General features: G+C 36.8%; 4 protein-coding genes and 1 long non-coding RNA gene across 6 annotated transcripts; 3 read left to right on the top strand and 2 right to left on the bottom strand.

The window, feature by feature from the left end:
* The first annotated feature begins 910 nt into the window (after window positions 1–910).
* On the top strand, window positions 911–5,905 carry LOC126367426 (uncharacterized). Its single transcript, XM_050010929.1, has 5 exons — window positions 911–1,057; window positions 1,551–1,787; window positions 2,400–2,532; window positions 3,734–3,894; window positions 5,569–5,905. Exons 1-5 carry the CDS (start codon window positions 956–958, stop codon window positions 5,788–5,790), a joined length of 855 nt encoding a protein of 284 aa, XP_049866886.1. The 5' UTR covers window positions 911–955; the 3' UTR covers window positions 5,791–5,905.
* A 407-nt stretch (window positions 5,906–6,312) lies between these two features.
* On the bottom strand, window positions 6,313–7,205 carry LOC126367428 (NADH dehydrogenase [ubiquinone] 1 beta subcomplex subunit 11, mitochondrial). Its single transcript, XM_050010931.1, has one exon. The coding sequence runs from the start codon at window positions 7,066–7,068 to the stop codon at window positions 6,643–6,645; it is 426 nt and encodes a 141-aa protein (XP_049866888.1). The 5' UTR covers window positions 7,069–7,205; the 3' UTR covers window positions 6,313–6,642.
* Window positions 7,206–7,548: 343 nt separating this feature from the next.
* On the top strand, window positions 7,549–9,998 carry LOC126367423 (RNA-splicing ligase RtcB homolog). Its single transcript, XM_050010926.1, has 5 exons — window positions 7,549–7,986; window positions 8,224–8,354; window positions 8,433–9,137; window positions 9,436–9,600; window positions 9,674–9,998. The coding sequence occupies exons 1-5, from the start codon at window positions 7,695–7,697 to the stop codon at window positions 9,899–9,901; spliced, it is 1,521 nt and encodes a 506-aa protein (XP_049866883.1). The 5' UTR covers window positions 7,549–7,694; the 3' UTR covers window positions 9,902–9,998.
* Window positions 9,999–10,069: 71 nt separating this feature from the next.
* On the bottom strand, window positions 10,070–14,463 carry LOC126367421 (glycerol kinase-like). Of its 2 annotated transcripts, none has more exons than XM_050010922.1 (11): window positions 14,279–14,463; window positions 14,059–14,187; window positions 13,249–13,378; window positions 12,889–13,106; window positions 12,364–12,576; window positions 12,158–12,260; window positions 11,776–11,883; window positions 11,411–11,573; window positions 11,048–11,264; window positions 10,697–10,826; window positions 10,070–10,409 (listed from the first exon to the last, which is right to left on the bottom strand). In XM_050010922.1, exons 1-11 carry the CDS (start codon window positions 14,348–14,350, stop codon window positions 10,213–10,215), a joined length of 1,680 nt encoding a protein of 559 aa, XP_049866879.1. In that variant the 5' UTR covers window positions 14,351–14,463; the 3' UTR covers window positions 10,070–10,212. The 2 variants fall into 2 exon arrangements, with proteins under 2 accessions (XP_049866879.1, XP_049866880.1); XM_050010923.1 differs by having other exon boundaries at window positions 11,048–11,249; window positions 14,279–14,462.
* Window positions 14,464–14,736: 273 nt separating this feature from the next.
* Window positions 14,737–15,608, top strand: LOC126367432 (uncharacterized). Its single transcript, XR_007566487.1, has 2 exons — window positions 14,737–14,938; window positions 15,513–15,608. It is a non-coding gene; the product is annotated as an uncharacterized LOC126367432 (long non-coding RNA).
* The last annotated feature ends 91 nt before the right edge of the window (window positions 15,609–15,699 follow it).

Here is a 15,699-nt window from a genome sequence, read left to right as displayed (position 1 = left end):
GGGCGTTGCGAAGCCCTTACTTTACTGCCTACTATCGAATTCTAAGCTCATATTCTGATTGACCTGAGTTTCTACCAACCAAAACTGGTAACAAGCCAACAAAGTTGGCAAATAACTTAAAAAAAAACCTTCGTAAATCAAAAACCTTTAACAAAAAAATAGGTATAATAAAATTCTTCTTCTATCGTGTATCTGGTGTCAGGGTCACTATTGAGCCGTCAAAGGCCCCTGACATGGGTCATGTAACGACTACGTACTTACATCAGTAAGTAGTAACCGGGACCAACATCTTAACGTGCCTTCCAAAGCACGGATTATCTTACTTTCGGACAATTTGGTGAGCAGCGAGTAATGTCCTAACCAAACTAGGGACCACAAAGTAATTTTTGTGATATGTCCCCACCGGGAATCGAACCCAGGATCTCCGGATCGTGAGCCCAACGCTCAGCCACTGACCACGGAGGTCGGTATAATAAAATAAGACTCTGCAATAGACAATTTGGTTGAGATGAGCTGCTAATGTATCTATAAATCGCAGTATCAACTTCTCAATTGCTCAATTATGTTATAGACCCAAATATGTATTGCGGGTGTTCGTCGAGTATACTCATCATCAGTCATTTCGCTACATAAATTATTACGCAAAGCAATTTTCTGTTACCGAATTGCATGATAAAAATTATTAGAGTGCATGATGCCCTCTCTTATAGAATTACCTACCTCGATATCTACATACATAAGTACAAATAGAAGATTTGAGTTTCTAATTCCAGCATAATCTGGAATTGTTCTAGACAAGTCTGGAACTATTATAAGAATAAATCCTACCTGTCGATCAGAGCTCTCTCTCGGGAAGCTATTTCGGGAACAGTGGGCTGAAGAGTAACGGGTATTAGTAGTTTCAGTAGATATCCCGTCAAAGTCACACGTGTTCCATTGCATTATAATAAGAAACATGGCTCTTAAAATTCAAGGAGAAGCAAAATTGGATTCTGATCCCTGTGTGGTGGCCTGGGACAATGCCCTCTTCGTCGGCACTGAGGATGGATCTATTAAAGTATGTATTCAAATAAATACCGGTCCGGTCCGGTCTCTGTTGTTGTTTTGGCATTCCTTGGAGAAAATAACCACAAACAAACAACTTGACGCTTGCCAGACATTCTAGAATGTGCATCCAAGAATTTAATAGGTTTTCTAGACTTAAATGTCCCTTTATTTCATTACATTTCTATTAAATGCATATTAGCTTTAAGTAATTATTTACTTCCAGGAAGAAGTTGTTTTTTTTTATTAATTTAGTTGTATAATAAGTAATTAAAGATAAGAGAAATAATTAACGCACTATAACGCGAGCGTTTCTCATGTCAATCAGTGATAATAATGCATCATGTTTACTCGTAAGTATTCTAGCAAAAGCACTTGCAGTCGTCCTTTATGATATGATAATATTTTGTCAGGCGTTTGTTTCTGGAAACTTCCTACGCCATTCTTGAGTTGTGATTGAAGATGAACAGACTCTGTAGAGTTTAACAACGTATTTTTATTTATAGGTATTTGATGCAAAGTTAACACCTGGTGCATCGTGGGCGGCGCATAGCGTTCAACTGTTTGCTTTAGCCGCTGGCAATGGCAAAGTGTACTCTTCATCCAATGATGGAGGTATTAGAGTATGGACTCAAAAGGGCGAGAAGATCAAAGAACTACCAAAATCTGAAGGGTCTGAAGGGGACACTGGAATTCTACATGTGTTCGGTAAAGAACTGTACGCTGGAGATGAAACTGGCAACGTGAGTATCTATTAAAACGATTTAAGTAGTTTATTTAGGTAGTTAGATTGTAGTCAACACAATTCTTCAATAATGCAAAACTTTCTTTTTACACGACTTTTTATAAATGTGTCTCAGATGACATTAACTTCTTGGCCGGACAAATGGAGAGCGCTAAGGGTTCTCAGATGGTACAAACTGTAAGCCAACAATCCTGAGCGCATCCAGGCGTCTTCTGAAATGATTATATTTGACAGAATCAATCCGCTCTAGTGGGCCGACAGCGATAAGTGCTGAATGAGGAAAAACATCGACCACGCCGGCGGGATCGGTATCGGGGTCCTGAAATGTTTGTTGTCGCGAGCTGATTTTCTGTCTCTATGGCTAGAGTAATCAGGTCGTCAGGATCCTGCCGTTGTGTAGTGGTATCCGGAGCGGACAGCCCCCTTCGCCCCTCCCTTTACGCTGCCACTGAGGGGCGGTGGGACTCCGTGATGTATCGGGTGCGGTGATGAAGGCGGCCCTTCCGCGCGTAGCTAATGTTAGATTTCAGAGGACGTCATGAAGAGAAACCAAGCGTTACTTTTATGTCAGCAAGTAGGTACCTTAATACTTTCAACCTTATGCTTGCAGGTGACTGTGTATCAAGATGATGAGTTGAAAGCCCTGTACAACGTTCTGGAAGAGGTGAAAGATCTTTGGTTAGAACCGCCTTTTTTGTTCACTGTACGAGACCTGGATGTAACCGTTACTGAAATTAAGCCAGGTACTTAAATAAAGTGTTTTATAGTCGGTAAGTACATACTTATTTATTTATTTGGAGAACAAACAGATATAGACTTAAAAGCTAGATACAATTATTTGCGTTGTATCCTTAACATTCTCACTGAGACACTTATAATCTAACTGCTCCTCAATTTACGGACGGACCAGTTAAAGCTAATTATTACAAGTATCTAAACGTAGATTCATATGAAGCATTTTTTTCGTTATGTAGGTAAATAAAACAAACTTCTCAGCAATAGACTCGACAACCTAGTCAAATGAGATACTTTTTACGAAACGAGTTTATATGGAAATACTGTTCTGTGACGTCATCAATAAAAGCAGTCAAACGTCGAGCTCATTGTTACTTAATTCATAAATAAAATTGGAAAATAAGTCAAAAAGTAAAATGAGATTGATTTTTGAGCATTTTAGACTGGCTTCTATTTCTAGATAAGTATTTTATAATTTATCTTTGATCCAATCAAATACCCTATTAGTAGGCAAGAGCAATAGATACCATCTGGGTAACTTACTAGTTACCCTACTGGGTACTTACTATGTTGTTGTTTTTGATCAAATACCAAGTATTAGAATAATAATATAAATAACTAGCTTTTGCCCGGGACTTCGTCCGCGTGGCGTGTTATAAAATAGAGATCTTTGTGTGTGTGGGAGTGCATGTCAAATTTCAAGCATCTAACTTATGTAGTTTAGATTTCTTTGATACAACATTTTATTCCCGCTAACTCCCATTTTTCAAAATAAAGCCATAACTAAACTTTATATTTACTAAGGTATGCATACATGCTAGATTGAAAACATAGCTACTCGTATCTTACGCGGTTTAGATTTTTTCATACAAATGTTTTTTCCTGCTAACTCCCGTTCCCGTGGGAATTTTGCAATATCCTGTTGCAACTAAGCTTTAAGTTTACTAAGGTACCTGCATGCCAATTTCAAGCGTCTAACTTAAGTGGTTTAGATTTTTCATACAAAAGGATTTTTTCGCTAATTCCCGTTCCCGTGGGAATTTTGGGAATTCCTTTCTTAGTGCACCTCTACGGTACCTAAGCTACGTCCCTTCCAAAGTTCAAGTGCCTACGTTTAGCCGTTAAGGCTGTGCGTTGATATGTCAGTCAGTCAGTTTCTCCTTTTAAGTATATAATTATTTAGATTCTAATACTTGATCCTTATTTTAGATGAATCAAAAACGCGTTTTGTTACTCGACACACAATGGAAGGGCGAGCTCCACTGAGAATAACTGGCAATCGTCTCCTGGTGATGGCGAGAGGAGGCAATGATCTGCAACTACATGATGCTTCCATTGACACTACGTTTAAAAAACTACATGCAGTTAAGGTGGGTTCTACTTACGTTGAAGGACGGTCCGTAGGTACAGTCACGAGTACTAATATGTATACACTTTGCAACCATGTCACATTAACTTTTCTGACAAGTTAAACCATAAGCCTCATTAAATGTCAAATATGATAGTGCGACAGGGTTCTAAAGTGGGTACATGATATTGCTCATGACTGTACGTATATTTAGCAACTAATACTTTTAGTTTAAGTAAGTATTCTTCTTCTTTTATCGTGTGGGTTGTGAGGTGGATTACCATACTCAACAATCCTGGTGTCAGGGTTATTATTGAGCCGCCAAAGGCCCCTGACATGGCTCATGTAACGATTACTCACTTACATCAATTAGTAGTAACTGGGACCAACGGCTTAACGTGCCTTCCGAAGCACGGTTCATCTTACTTTCGGACAATCAGGTGATCAGCCTGCAATGTCCTAACCAAACTAGGGATCACAAAGTGATTTTTGTGATATGTCCCTACCGGGATTCGAACCCGGGACCTCCGGATCGTGAGCCCAACGCTCAACCACTGGACCACAGAGGCCGTTTAACCATAAGTACCCATAATAACGAATGTTCGTGAGATAATGTTGCCAAGGTGTCCCTTGGAATGAAGCTGATGAGGCCGCCTAGAATCTTGAACTCGCTAAAATAGTACTTGAAATGATTGCACCACGGCATCCAAGGCAGAGCATACATTTGAATGCTACTTGACGATAACTATCAAGATGTTTGGATATCTAATATATTACATAATATTTGACGTTGCTAATGGGGCAAAACAAATTCGGAACTTGTAACTTGTTTGTTTAAACTCTTACGTTTGGTACTCTTAACTGTGGTTGAGCTATACGACTCTACCGCAGCTGTTTACTGTCTGCAACTTTTCGAGAAGCTTCGATTTCGGCAGACGAAGCCAGCGATTGTCGACCAAGTTTCAATATGGAATATACTCCAAGCCGGAAGGTTTATGAGGGCAACTCCAGCAGGATTGTATTTAGACTAGGTTTTCGTATACCTAGTCTTCCACTATATAATAGAGGTATAAAAGGGGTTGAAAGCGGTTAGGATATATAAGGTTATTCTACCGGTAAATGTTGTACCGGGTGAGAGCCTTGAGCGCTCCCCATTTGTCCGGCCAAGTAGTTAATGCCATCTGCGGCAAATCTACAATAAGTCACGTCAAAAAAAAAACTCTACCGGTATGAAATGATTTAACATAACCTCACAAGTATATCCCAATTGGGGTAGTCCGAGGTAAATCCATCGCAAGATGGTCTAAGTAGGTACCCACACCCCATCGAGCTTTCGGTTGGATAAACGTGGTACGTGACTTGGTGGGTTAGTGGTACCAATTTCCTATTAATAATCAAATCGGTACCGATTTACAGGACTGTTTGAAACCTGTCCGCCCTCCTCACCGTGAGATGTATCAAAAAGCCTTGTCTTCTTGTCCTGTCAACACTGGTGTCAGGGTTACTATTGAGCCGCCAAAGGCCCCCGACACGACTCATGTAACGAATACGTACTTACATCAGTAAGTAGTAACCGGGACCAACGGCTTAACGTGCCTTCCGAAGCACGGAAAAGCCTTGCGGTTACCTTCTAATACGGATTATTTACGGGAACTAATAAATATAAAAAAAAATGTTTTGTAAACTATATTTATAGGCAAGCGATATGATCGTGACGAGTCTGGCAGTGAGTGGGGACTTCGCCTGGACTGGCGGGTGGGACAGCAGCGTGCGGCGCTGGAAGATAGATGGGGACGTGCTTCAACCGGCAGGGGAACTCAACCTCGGCTCGTATGTCAACGGGTTGGTCGCCACTGCCCCCGACAACGTCTACGCCATCTTGACGGGAGGAAGAATAGTCAACATCACAGCTGCATAGCTTCTTGTATGCATAAACTACTTCTAGAGGACTTGTGGAAAAAAGCCATAGAAGGACCGCATTTATTATGTCGTAAATAAGCAGATAAAGATAAGATTTACATTGGGTATTGTGATTTTTTCTTGAATTAATTGTTACTGAAATAAAATTGCAAAATCAAAGTCAACATTGGTGTGAATTGATATAAGGTCTTCTGTAAGAAAATTAAATAATTGTAACAACTTTTGTACCCTTTTTATTTCAAGAGTATTCTTTAAAAAGACAATAAATAGCATCTTTAACAACTTATTAGATATGTGAACATGATAATAATGTGTTTGTCCTTTTTATTATGTAGGTACCTACAATTTAAATGAGCATACTTTTGTAGACCTTGAAAACTTATAAATTAAATGGTTCTACTAAGGTTTTATAAAACACCATAAAAGTGTTCTTGAACTCAGAAATCATTTTCTGTTATTTATAACCAGATGCAATTAAAATTTACAGTAAGACTTAATTATTTTTGGAATTAAAGTCCAATTTATCAATCATTTACCGTTTATTTGTAACAAGTAGGTACTTAATTATACACATAAATAAAGGATTGTACCAAATTCATACAGTGAAGTATATCTTTTAGCAGGTATAGAAATGAAAAAACATTTTTTCAACTGAATTTACTAACATATTTGAAGACTAAAGATACTATTTGGTGTTCAGATTTCAAGTATTAAAAATTCAATTTCAATGGTACAGTACAAGGTGTCTCCCATTCTAGTTAAATGAAATCTAAGCATAATTACCTTTGCTCACAGAATTTGAAATTTCACAGAACATTGACTACATTTATTTAACAGTAGAACAAAAAGTTTAAATTATGATTTCAACTCCACATAGATCTTCTTCACTGGGTAGTTTAATTTTTTCTGGTTCGATGTAGTGAGGGCTAATGACTGGCTGACCAAGCTTCTCGCGGCGGCGCAACTCTAAGTAGGCTTCTCGCTGTGCCCAATCTCTCATGTGTACGTCCGGAGCGTAGGCCCACATGAACGTACCGAACACCAGGCACAAAGTTACAGAGAAGAAAAACGATGCATTATGAACGTTTGTGTCTTCAGTTTGATCCTTATAGTGAAATCCATAGCTCACCCAGTTCTTCACTGGTACGTCGCATACATCTTTCACATCATCGCTATTCTTCTTGGAAGTAGAAATATTTCGGCTAACCTTGTTTAAGTGATTCCAAAGACATCTCTGCACAACAGGCATATGACGCAATTTAATCAACGCAGCCATTGTAATCGTGTCTCGTAATGAGCGTGACTATTTGTCTACTTGATGCTATTATAGGGTTATTCGTTAAAAAAGAAGAATAATGATATCGAAAAGGTGTTATGAAACCACGAAAATGTCAAAAATGACGTAAATAAAACATAGATAAAAAATATTTTATTTGGAATATTCAATTGAATGAGTGAGTGAATGGGTGGATCTTCGAACACAGATGTTATTCATTACTTAAAAATACCCTAGAATCTTTTGCCTTTTTCGTAAATATCCAGTTAAAACTTACGTGAGCTGGCGACATACATAAGTTCTAATGGGAAATTTCGAAAAAGACAAAAGGGTCTAAGTTATTTTTCCGTTTCCGGCGGTAATGAAGGTGACTTCCGGTGTTCGAAGAACCACCTGATTATGGAATTAGCGGTTTTTCAAGTTTTCGGCAAATTGTCAAGTAGCCCGAGCCGATAATCTAAAAAAATATATGTTGTCAAAAAATGCCAAGCAAAAAATAAATAGCTGGCGTTAGTCCGCCTAGCTTGCATTAGTTTAGTATATTTGCTTTCGGTGTGAATAGGTAAATAAGCGATAAATTTTGCTCAATAGTCGATACATAAGAACTTGGATAAAATCCTTTCAAGATGGTGGTTAGATCATATAATGAAGAATTGAAGTATTTGGAGAAAATTAACCCATATTGTTGGAGAATCAAGAAGGGATTCCAACCTAACATGAATGTGGAAGGTGTATTTTACGTGAACGAGCACCTGGAAAAATTGATGTTGGAGGAGTTGAGGAACTCATGTCGACCTGGGATGACCGGCGGTTTTCTTCCCGGCGTGAAGCAAATAGCAAATGTGGCGGCTTTACCGGGGATCGTGGGCCGGTCGATAGGCTTGCCGGATGTACATTCTGGATATGGTTTCGCCATAGGTAATATTCTAATGTAATGTTGTGCAATTCCTTTTTATAATGAATGTAATCAAATGTGTAATCTAATCAATTATCAAAGACGTCAATGTGATGCAAATGCTTCCTCTATAATAATAATTAAGTGTGAATTGTATTGGTAAGCTACAAATTATGGTCATGTATTGTTTTGTTTTCCTATTTATAGTACAATTAAATTATGAAATTACAATACATTTAAATATTTACTATAATTTACAGGAAATATGGCAGCCTTTGATATGTCTGACCCAAAATCAATTGTATCCCCTGGTGGAGTAGGTTTTGATATCAACTGTGGTGTGCGTCTTGTCAGGACTAATTTACAGGAAAAGGATGTATTGCCAGTTAAGGTAGTAAACACCTTTGTTTGTTTACAAGTAGATACTAAATTTTTACTGTCATTACTTATTTGAATATTTTTATTCCAGGAGCAGTTGGCTCAAAGCCTATTTGACCACATCCCAGTGGGAGTGGGATCCAAAGGTATCATACCTATGAATGCTCGAGACATGGAGGAAGCTCTTGAGATGGGAATGGACTGGTCACTGAGAGAAGGTTATGTTTGGGCTGAAGACAAAGAGCACTGTGAAGAATATGGACGTATGTTAAATGCTGATCCATCCAAAGTCAGTCTGAGGGCTAAGAAGAGGGGTCTACCTCAGTTGGGAACTTTGGGTGCTGGCAATCATTATGCTGAAATCCAAGTAGTGGATGAAATCTATGATAAATATGCTGCGGGCAAAATGGGCCTTGAGAGAATAGGTCAAGTCTGTGTCATGATCCACTCAGGAAGCAGAGGATTTGGGCATCAGGTAGCCACTGATGCTCTTGTACAGATGGAGAAAGCTATGAAGAGAGACAATATTGAAACCAATGACAGACAGTTGGCTTGTGCAAGGATAAACTCTCCAGAAGGTCAGGACTACTTGAAGGCAATGGCAGCCGCAGCTAACTTTGCTTGGGTCAATCGCAGCTCCATGACATTCCTAACCAGGCAGGCATTTGCAAAACAGTTCAAAATGGCTCCTGATGACTTAGACATGCATGTTATTTATGATGTTTCCCACAATATTGCAAAATCTGAGGAGCACATTGTAGATGGTAAACTAAAGACACTATTGGTGCACAGGAAGGTAAGTCTAAAATAATACTTGTTCATTGTGTAATTGAAAATTAGATATCAACCCCTCACATGCAATGTTCTATTTCAATAAACACTTTAAAATTTATATACTACATTCACTATGGCAAGAAAAAAACATGTAAAAAATTCTGTTGGATTTTCCAACTTTCCCTAGTGCCCCACATATGGGACATACTTGTATGAGTTTTAAATTTATTACTTCATGTGTGGTTCTTACACAGTGAATGTGTAAATTTTAATTTAACTTTAGTTAAGTATCAGTTTTTTGATTTTTATTATGTTTTTAGGGTTCCACAAGAGCTTTTCCTCCACATCATCCACTCATTCCTGTGGACTACCAACTGACTGGCCAGCCTGTACTTATTGGTGGCACTATGGGCACATGCAGCTATGTACTCACTGGAACTGCACAGGGCATGACTGAAACATTTGGATCCACCTGCCATGGAGCTGTAAGTACATGGTGATCATGTTTTTACCTCTTTACCTGTATTGGCACAGTGCTAATGATTACTTGTTTTCCAGGGTCGTGCTCTATCCCGAGCGAAGTCTAGGCGCAACATAGACTACAAGGAAGTCCTAAACAAACTAGATACAATGGGCATTTCTATAAGAGTGGCTTCACCTAAACTAGTCATGGAAGAAGCTCCAGAATCATACAAGAATGTAACTGATGTCGTAAATACTTGCCATGAAGCTGGTATCAGCAAGAAGACAGTTAAATTAAGACCTATTGCAGTTATTAAGGGATAGATTATTATTCATGAACTAAGCTATGTTTCAATAGGTTAATTATCTACATTTTGTATTTATTTTCTACAAATTATTTTCAATAAACTATATAACTCAATTGATTTATTTTTCTTTTATGCCTTAGGTATAATTATAGTTACATATGCTAATGATAAGAGAAACAAGTCATTTAAAGGTCTATAACATTTATTATGACAACAAAAAATCAACAATTGCATAAAATTGTAAGAATAAGTTAATACTCTTTTGTACAGTCTAAGTAATGGAGGTATTGATATAATCTAATCACTACTCATTTGAGCTCGCAATGACTAAAGGGATTTAAGTTTATCTGCTATTATCATTAGAAGCGCAGTACCTATAAAAAATAGTCCAGGAGGTAGGACTGCAGTTGTTCTATCTGGCTCTTCGACTAGAGGTTCCACTTCACAAGCCTGGGAGCTATCAGTTACCCAGCCCATGCATTTTTCGAGCGCCGTTTCCCATCTGACTCGCCGAATCTCACGTTCTGTAATTCACAATTTTTTGCCTATTTACGTTATGTTATGTGGTAATTTCATCATAGTGACGCATGTACGTAATCTATTTTTTTTTACTGCTGCGTAAGAGATTTTACGATTTAAAATATTGTGTAATTTTACTGAAAATTGTGCGAAACATATTGATATTGAGAATTCGGTTTTAACTGATGTTAAAAATATAATAACTGATAACTGACCAGTTAACGAAAATGACTAATTAACGAAACTGTCGAGTAGATAAGTGATCCGTTCTAATAAGTATAGAGAAAGGAACCTTCGCTGGTCATAGCTGGTATGAACGTATCAGCTGGCGGACTAGGAGTCGAGGTTGGCCACACCCGCAGCGCCCGCCCTGCCACTATCGCTACTCCCAAAGATGTGCTCTCCATCATCAAAGGACGGATCTGGAACAAGCATTTAATGATTCAAGACATGACGAAACTCGCAATTATTTATAGACAGGTACTATATACGTCATTTAACTTGATAGCCTTGATAACGTATGCGGTCAATACAAATAAATAGCTACTTAAAGATGATTTACGACAATAGTGCTTTTTTAGAAACAAAAGTGTTTTTCATGTTTAATATTGGATTCAACCTAACTTTTTATAACATTACGCACCACAGGAATCCCAAGAATATCGGCTTGCATTTGCATAAACAAAGTGTTCTGCGCCATGCCACCGTCAGCAAGCAAGCGGTGCAACGGCGCGCAGTCCGCAGCCATCGCTGTGGTCACCGATTGTGTTTGGTGGCAAACCGCCTCCAATGCAGCCCGCACTATATGTTCCCGCCGGGTTTTGCTGGTCAAACCGCACATTACTCTGGAAACCAATGAACTGTAAATGAAATGAATCTCAGTGAGACGAACAGCGAGAGTACTCTGGACTAGTCTAAAAGAGATAAGTGAAACGAACAAGACACCAATACCAAATTCAAAGGCGATTTTACCGTTATCTTGGAAACTTCTAAATATTTTACATACCCTCTGGCATCTTTTCTCCAATGCGGCGAATATAGGCCATTAAATGCTGGAACGAAACAAATGCTTCCGTCTTCTTCGTCATCTACTGAACCCGCTTGGGCTTCCGTGTCCGACACATCGTTCATTATTTCTAAGCCCTGTTGTAGCCATTGTAATGTGTCTCCTGGGGAACCAGTGAGGTGGTTTTAATATCTGATAAATAGCAAAATGTTATTCCTTTCTGTTACGTATGATCAACGGCAAAATAAAATAAAAAATCCATGTCATCATTTAAAAAAAATCATAGCAATGTAAATACATAGACAGAAGATTTTTCTGTCTGAAAAATTATTGATGGAAGATATTTTCCAATTAAAAATCGTTACCTGCAATGGCTACCGATCCTTCTAAAGCGTACACAGGGGGTGCATCAGGGCCGAGCTTATAAGCGACTGTCGTTAGTAGTCCATTTTGTGAATGAACTATGGAATCGCCTGGAAATTAAAGAAGAAATTATGCAACATATTGAAATGAAATATTACCATTTGTGGAGCAAATAATAATATAGAGAAGTGGTCCTATGCACTACTGTATGCTTTGAGTGCCAACAATATATTGTGAGATGAGAACACTATTATTCTTGGATACATATTTAAATGTGGTTGTGAATGGCGATCATACGAATTTCTATGGAAACTACAATCATTTATCTAATCTTAAAAATTTAATGACGATAAAGATATGGGATATAAATAATGTTTTTATCACCTGTGTTGTATAAAAGAAAACATCCAGTGCCGAAAGTACATTTAACTTGTCCAAATCTCATACAACCTTGGCCGACTAGAGCTGCTTGCTGATCTCCAAGACACTGTAAAAATCAAAGTACTTTCATGACAATAGAAGATAGTGTACATAGGCTGGGTAAACCAATGTTTTGTTATTAAGCTGTTCTTTATTAGTATGTTACTTACCCCAGCAATAGGCACACCTAGGAGAGGTCCCGATGAAATATATCCATATATTTCAGCAGAACTTTTTATCTTTGGTAAAATTTGTGGTGGTATGTTAAAGAACCGTAACAGTGACTTATCCCATTGTAAGCTTCTAAGTGACATGAGTTGTGTTCGGGAAGCATTGGTCACATCTGTAGCATGAATGCCACCATGAACACCTCCTGTAAGGTTCTGTGAATAATAGAATAACAATACTGATCTAATCAAATAATTACCTTCACTAATTGCTAATCCGTCAATAAAAAAATTAGTTAAAAATTAAGCACTACGAAGAAGTTAATGTTAATGTTAATGGTATGTTAGTCATGGAAATTTCATTTTGTCACATTGGTAGTTTTCTCTATTTTATGTACCTATATACTTTCTTGGTCACTATTACATACTGTTTGTGTTTCTGTGCTTATGAAAAGAAAGGCTGAAAAAGGCAAAAATTGTCTTAAATAAAATTATTTTATAAATATTTTTTTTAATAACTACACTCACCCATATCAACCAGGAGTCCACAGTGCCTGCCATACACTCCCCCACATCCACTGCTTCTTTTACAGCGGTCACATTTTGTAACAGCCATTTTAACTTAACAGATGAGAAATATGTTGATAACGGAAGCCCACTGGTTTGAGTGACAGCATGCACGCACTGTGCTCCCTTCGTTTTGGTTAATTCATCAACAATCTTTGAAGTTCTTACATCTAACCAAACTGAAACAAGAAATTTACATATTGTGTTCTTAAAAATTTTTGAATGGATATAATATAAATAATATTATAAAGGTATGCAATATTGTATGAACTAAGGTATGTATAGTTCATTTAAATAATGAAAACAGCACTGAATCTTTACCTATGGCACTATAAAGTGGTTGTCCTGTTACTGAGTTCCAGGCTATGGTGGTTTCTCTTTGATTTGTGATGCCGATTCCAACAACATCCTCTGGGTTAATGTCGAGCTTTCGTAGATTGTCGGCTGTTACCTGAAAAGTAAAAAAAAAACTTGAAAAGAAAGAAGAGAGAATGAAAACAGGTAAGGTAGGTATATGTAAAGAAGTATATAGGTAGGTTTTCTATATACTTTACCAACAATCGTAGCTGGGTACAAGATCCTTAATATGTTAATTAACACTGTTAATATTTCAAGCAATGAATTCACTTTCAGTTCCGTATATTCCGTAAATTTGCCACAAGTACTTAATCATTAATAGGTGTAATAATCGTACTATTTGGCAAAAAATATGGTGTGGACCCCGCCATGCTAGGAAAATTAATAGGAAAATTTCTGACAAATACTAAAATTAATATTACAAGTTCTAATGAATCATTCCAATTTTATAGATTTTTTAAGTCTTACCTATACCACCAAAGCCCGTACCGATTTAATTATAATTAAATTACTAACATGATGACACACAAAATACAATTTCTATCATGAATTAACAGTTAACTACAGCTTGCGTTAAATATTATTTTAATGAAGTTTTTTTAATTTAAAGATTAGCCATTAACGAAGTTACTACTTGATTAACGGTATCTACTCAACAAAGTCAACAATATTTATTTGAGTATGTTGTTAGACACACAGGTTTTTAACTATAGAAAACAATGAACAAGGTCACTGATAAATTAACATTAGCGTACGATCTTTAGTTTAACATACCTCTATACATTCTATGACAGCATTTAGAATTTCTAAAGCATCTTGCTCTACCCACCCTTCCTGCGGGCTGAATCTTTTTAACGTGACTTGGTGATATGTGAGAACTTCCGAAGTATTTGCTGCGAATATCTGAAAGCATAAAGTTTAAAGTGATCCCGCGTATTTGTTAATGTATCAAAAGCCTCCTAACCTTGTACGACAAACAATGAGCTATATTTACCAGAAATTTTACGTTTGAAGTTCCTTCATCGATGGCGCCAATTAAAGGACCAAATTTTCCGAACTCACGCATATTCAAATTAATTCTACATAATTAGTTTCAAATAGAGAATTGTTTTTGTAAAAATACATTTGCAAAATAAATCAGCTGATCACAATCGATGTTCAAATGTGATGCGCTTCTTTTACGAGTAAATTGTAGCAGTTATTATTATAGTCACTAACAGTAACCAATATTTCTAAGTAAAAATTTAAACAGTTATCTCGCTTACTCTCAACGGCTATTGTATATTCCTCATAATAAAAATCTATTATAACGTTCCGTTTTTTGCAGGTGATCAAACAAGTGGTGTACAAATATACTCAAACAAAGCTGTACGGATTATAGTCCCTTGTCTTAAAAAAAGAAACTTAAAATATTTGACAGTGACAGTTCGTCTATTTGTTTTGATTTTTGCGTATATATCATAAATAGATAAAATAATTACTACAAATATGTTACAAGAAATAAAGCTTGTAATTAAAGAAGAGGGGAAGGTATTAGAAACAGTGAAAAAGGAAACTAGTACACAACCATGTCATCTTGTGAAATCTTTGGAAGAGTTTCAACAGAGTGCCAATGCTGCACTAACTAATTTGATTGAAAATTTTGGAGATACAGGTTGGTTTTCGACATAATATACCGATTGTAAATATACACAAGTTAATTTTGAGACCTACATAAATTGTAGTTGTTTATTTTAACCTAAAACTACTTTTAGAATATGTTAGGTTATTTCTCCTTAGTGGAGGGAACCTTAACTTTTAACTGTAAGGCATGCAAATATTGAGCGAGAAAATGATTTATTTAATTGAATTCTCTAATGATTAGAGTCTAATCAATTACCATGAAGGAAGTTGTGGTTTACTTATAAACCTGTTGTGTAGATGAATTAACTAATGAAACAGTTATCTTTGGCTAAACACTTGTAAAACTCATAATTGAGGTGGGCTATCAGAAGATAACAGTCATTGTCGCTATTTAGGAGTCCAGTCCTAAGGTAGATGTACTTTGTAGTGAGATATCTGTCTTGGTTTACTGTACCTCTTATTTTTCTTAATACTAAATATACAATTTTGCAATGACCTGCAAAACTGTTTAAACAATTTGTCTCCAGGAAAGAATCTATATCTAATCTTTTCAGTCATTACATGAGATTATTAATTAAAATCTGATATATTTTTGAATATTACAGCTGAAACTATGGAAGCTGAAGATGATGAAGAAAGTGATGATGAAGATGAAGTACCTGTTACCCCCAAGAAAAAAAGAAAATAAATTCCCTTTTGTATGGTATGACTTTATTTTTATTGTAGGTACCTAATCTAACTAGAGTATATATTGACTATGTGTTTAGATATAAGTATGATGTTAAATAAAAC

Source organism: Pectinophora gossypiella, chromosome 6, assembly GCF_024362695.1.
Source record: "Pectinophora gossypiella chromosome 6, ilPecGoss1.1, whole genome shotgun sequence".
NCBI lineage: Eukaryota > Metazoa > Arthropoda > Insecta > Lepidoptera > Gelechiidae > Pectinophora > Pectinophora gossypiella.
This window is presented reverse-complemented; position numbering and strand designations above follow the sequence as displayed.

Coding starts and splice junctions, on each gene's coding strand:
- LOC126367426 (XM_050010929.1), top strand. CDS start 956: ATGGCTCTTAAAATTCAAGGAGAAGCAAAATTGGATTCTGATCCCTGT. Junction 1,788..2,399: donor CTGGAGATGAAACTGGCAAC/GTGAGTATCTAT, acceptor TTATGCTTGCAG/GTGACTGTGTATCAAGATGA. Junction 3,895..5,568: donor AAAAACTACATGCAGTTAAG/GTGGGTTCTACT, acceptor CTATATTTATAG/GCAAGCGATATGATCGTGAC.
- LOC126367428 (XM_050010931.1), bottom strand. CDS start 7,068: ATGGCTGCGTTGATTAAATTGCGTCATATGCCTGTTGTGCAGAGATGT.
- LOC126367423 (XM_050010926.1), top strand. CDS start 7,695: ATGGTGGTTAGATCATATAATGAAGAATTGAAGTATTTGGAGAAAATT. Junction 8,355..8,432: donor AGGATGTATTGCCAGTTAAG/GTAGTAAACACC, acceptor TTTTTATTCCAG/GAGCAGTTGGCTCAAAGCCT. Junction 9,138..9,435: donor CACTATTGGTGCACAGGAAG/GTAAGTCTAAAA, acceptor TTATGTTTTTAG/GGTTCCACAAGAGCTTTTCC.
- LOC126367421 (XM_050010922.1), bottom strand. CDS start 14,350: ATGCGTGAGTTCGGAAAATTTGGTCCTTTAATTGGCGCCATCGATGAA. Junction 13,107..13,248: donor ACCACTTTATAGTGCCATAG/GTAAAGATTCAG, acceptor TTCTTGTTTCAG/TTTGGTTAGATGTAAGAACT. Junction 12,577..12,888: donor TGGACTCCTGGTTGATATGG/GTGAGTGTAGTT, acceptor TATTATTCACAG/AACCTTACAGGAGGTGTTCA.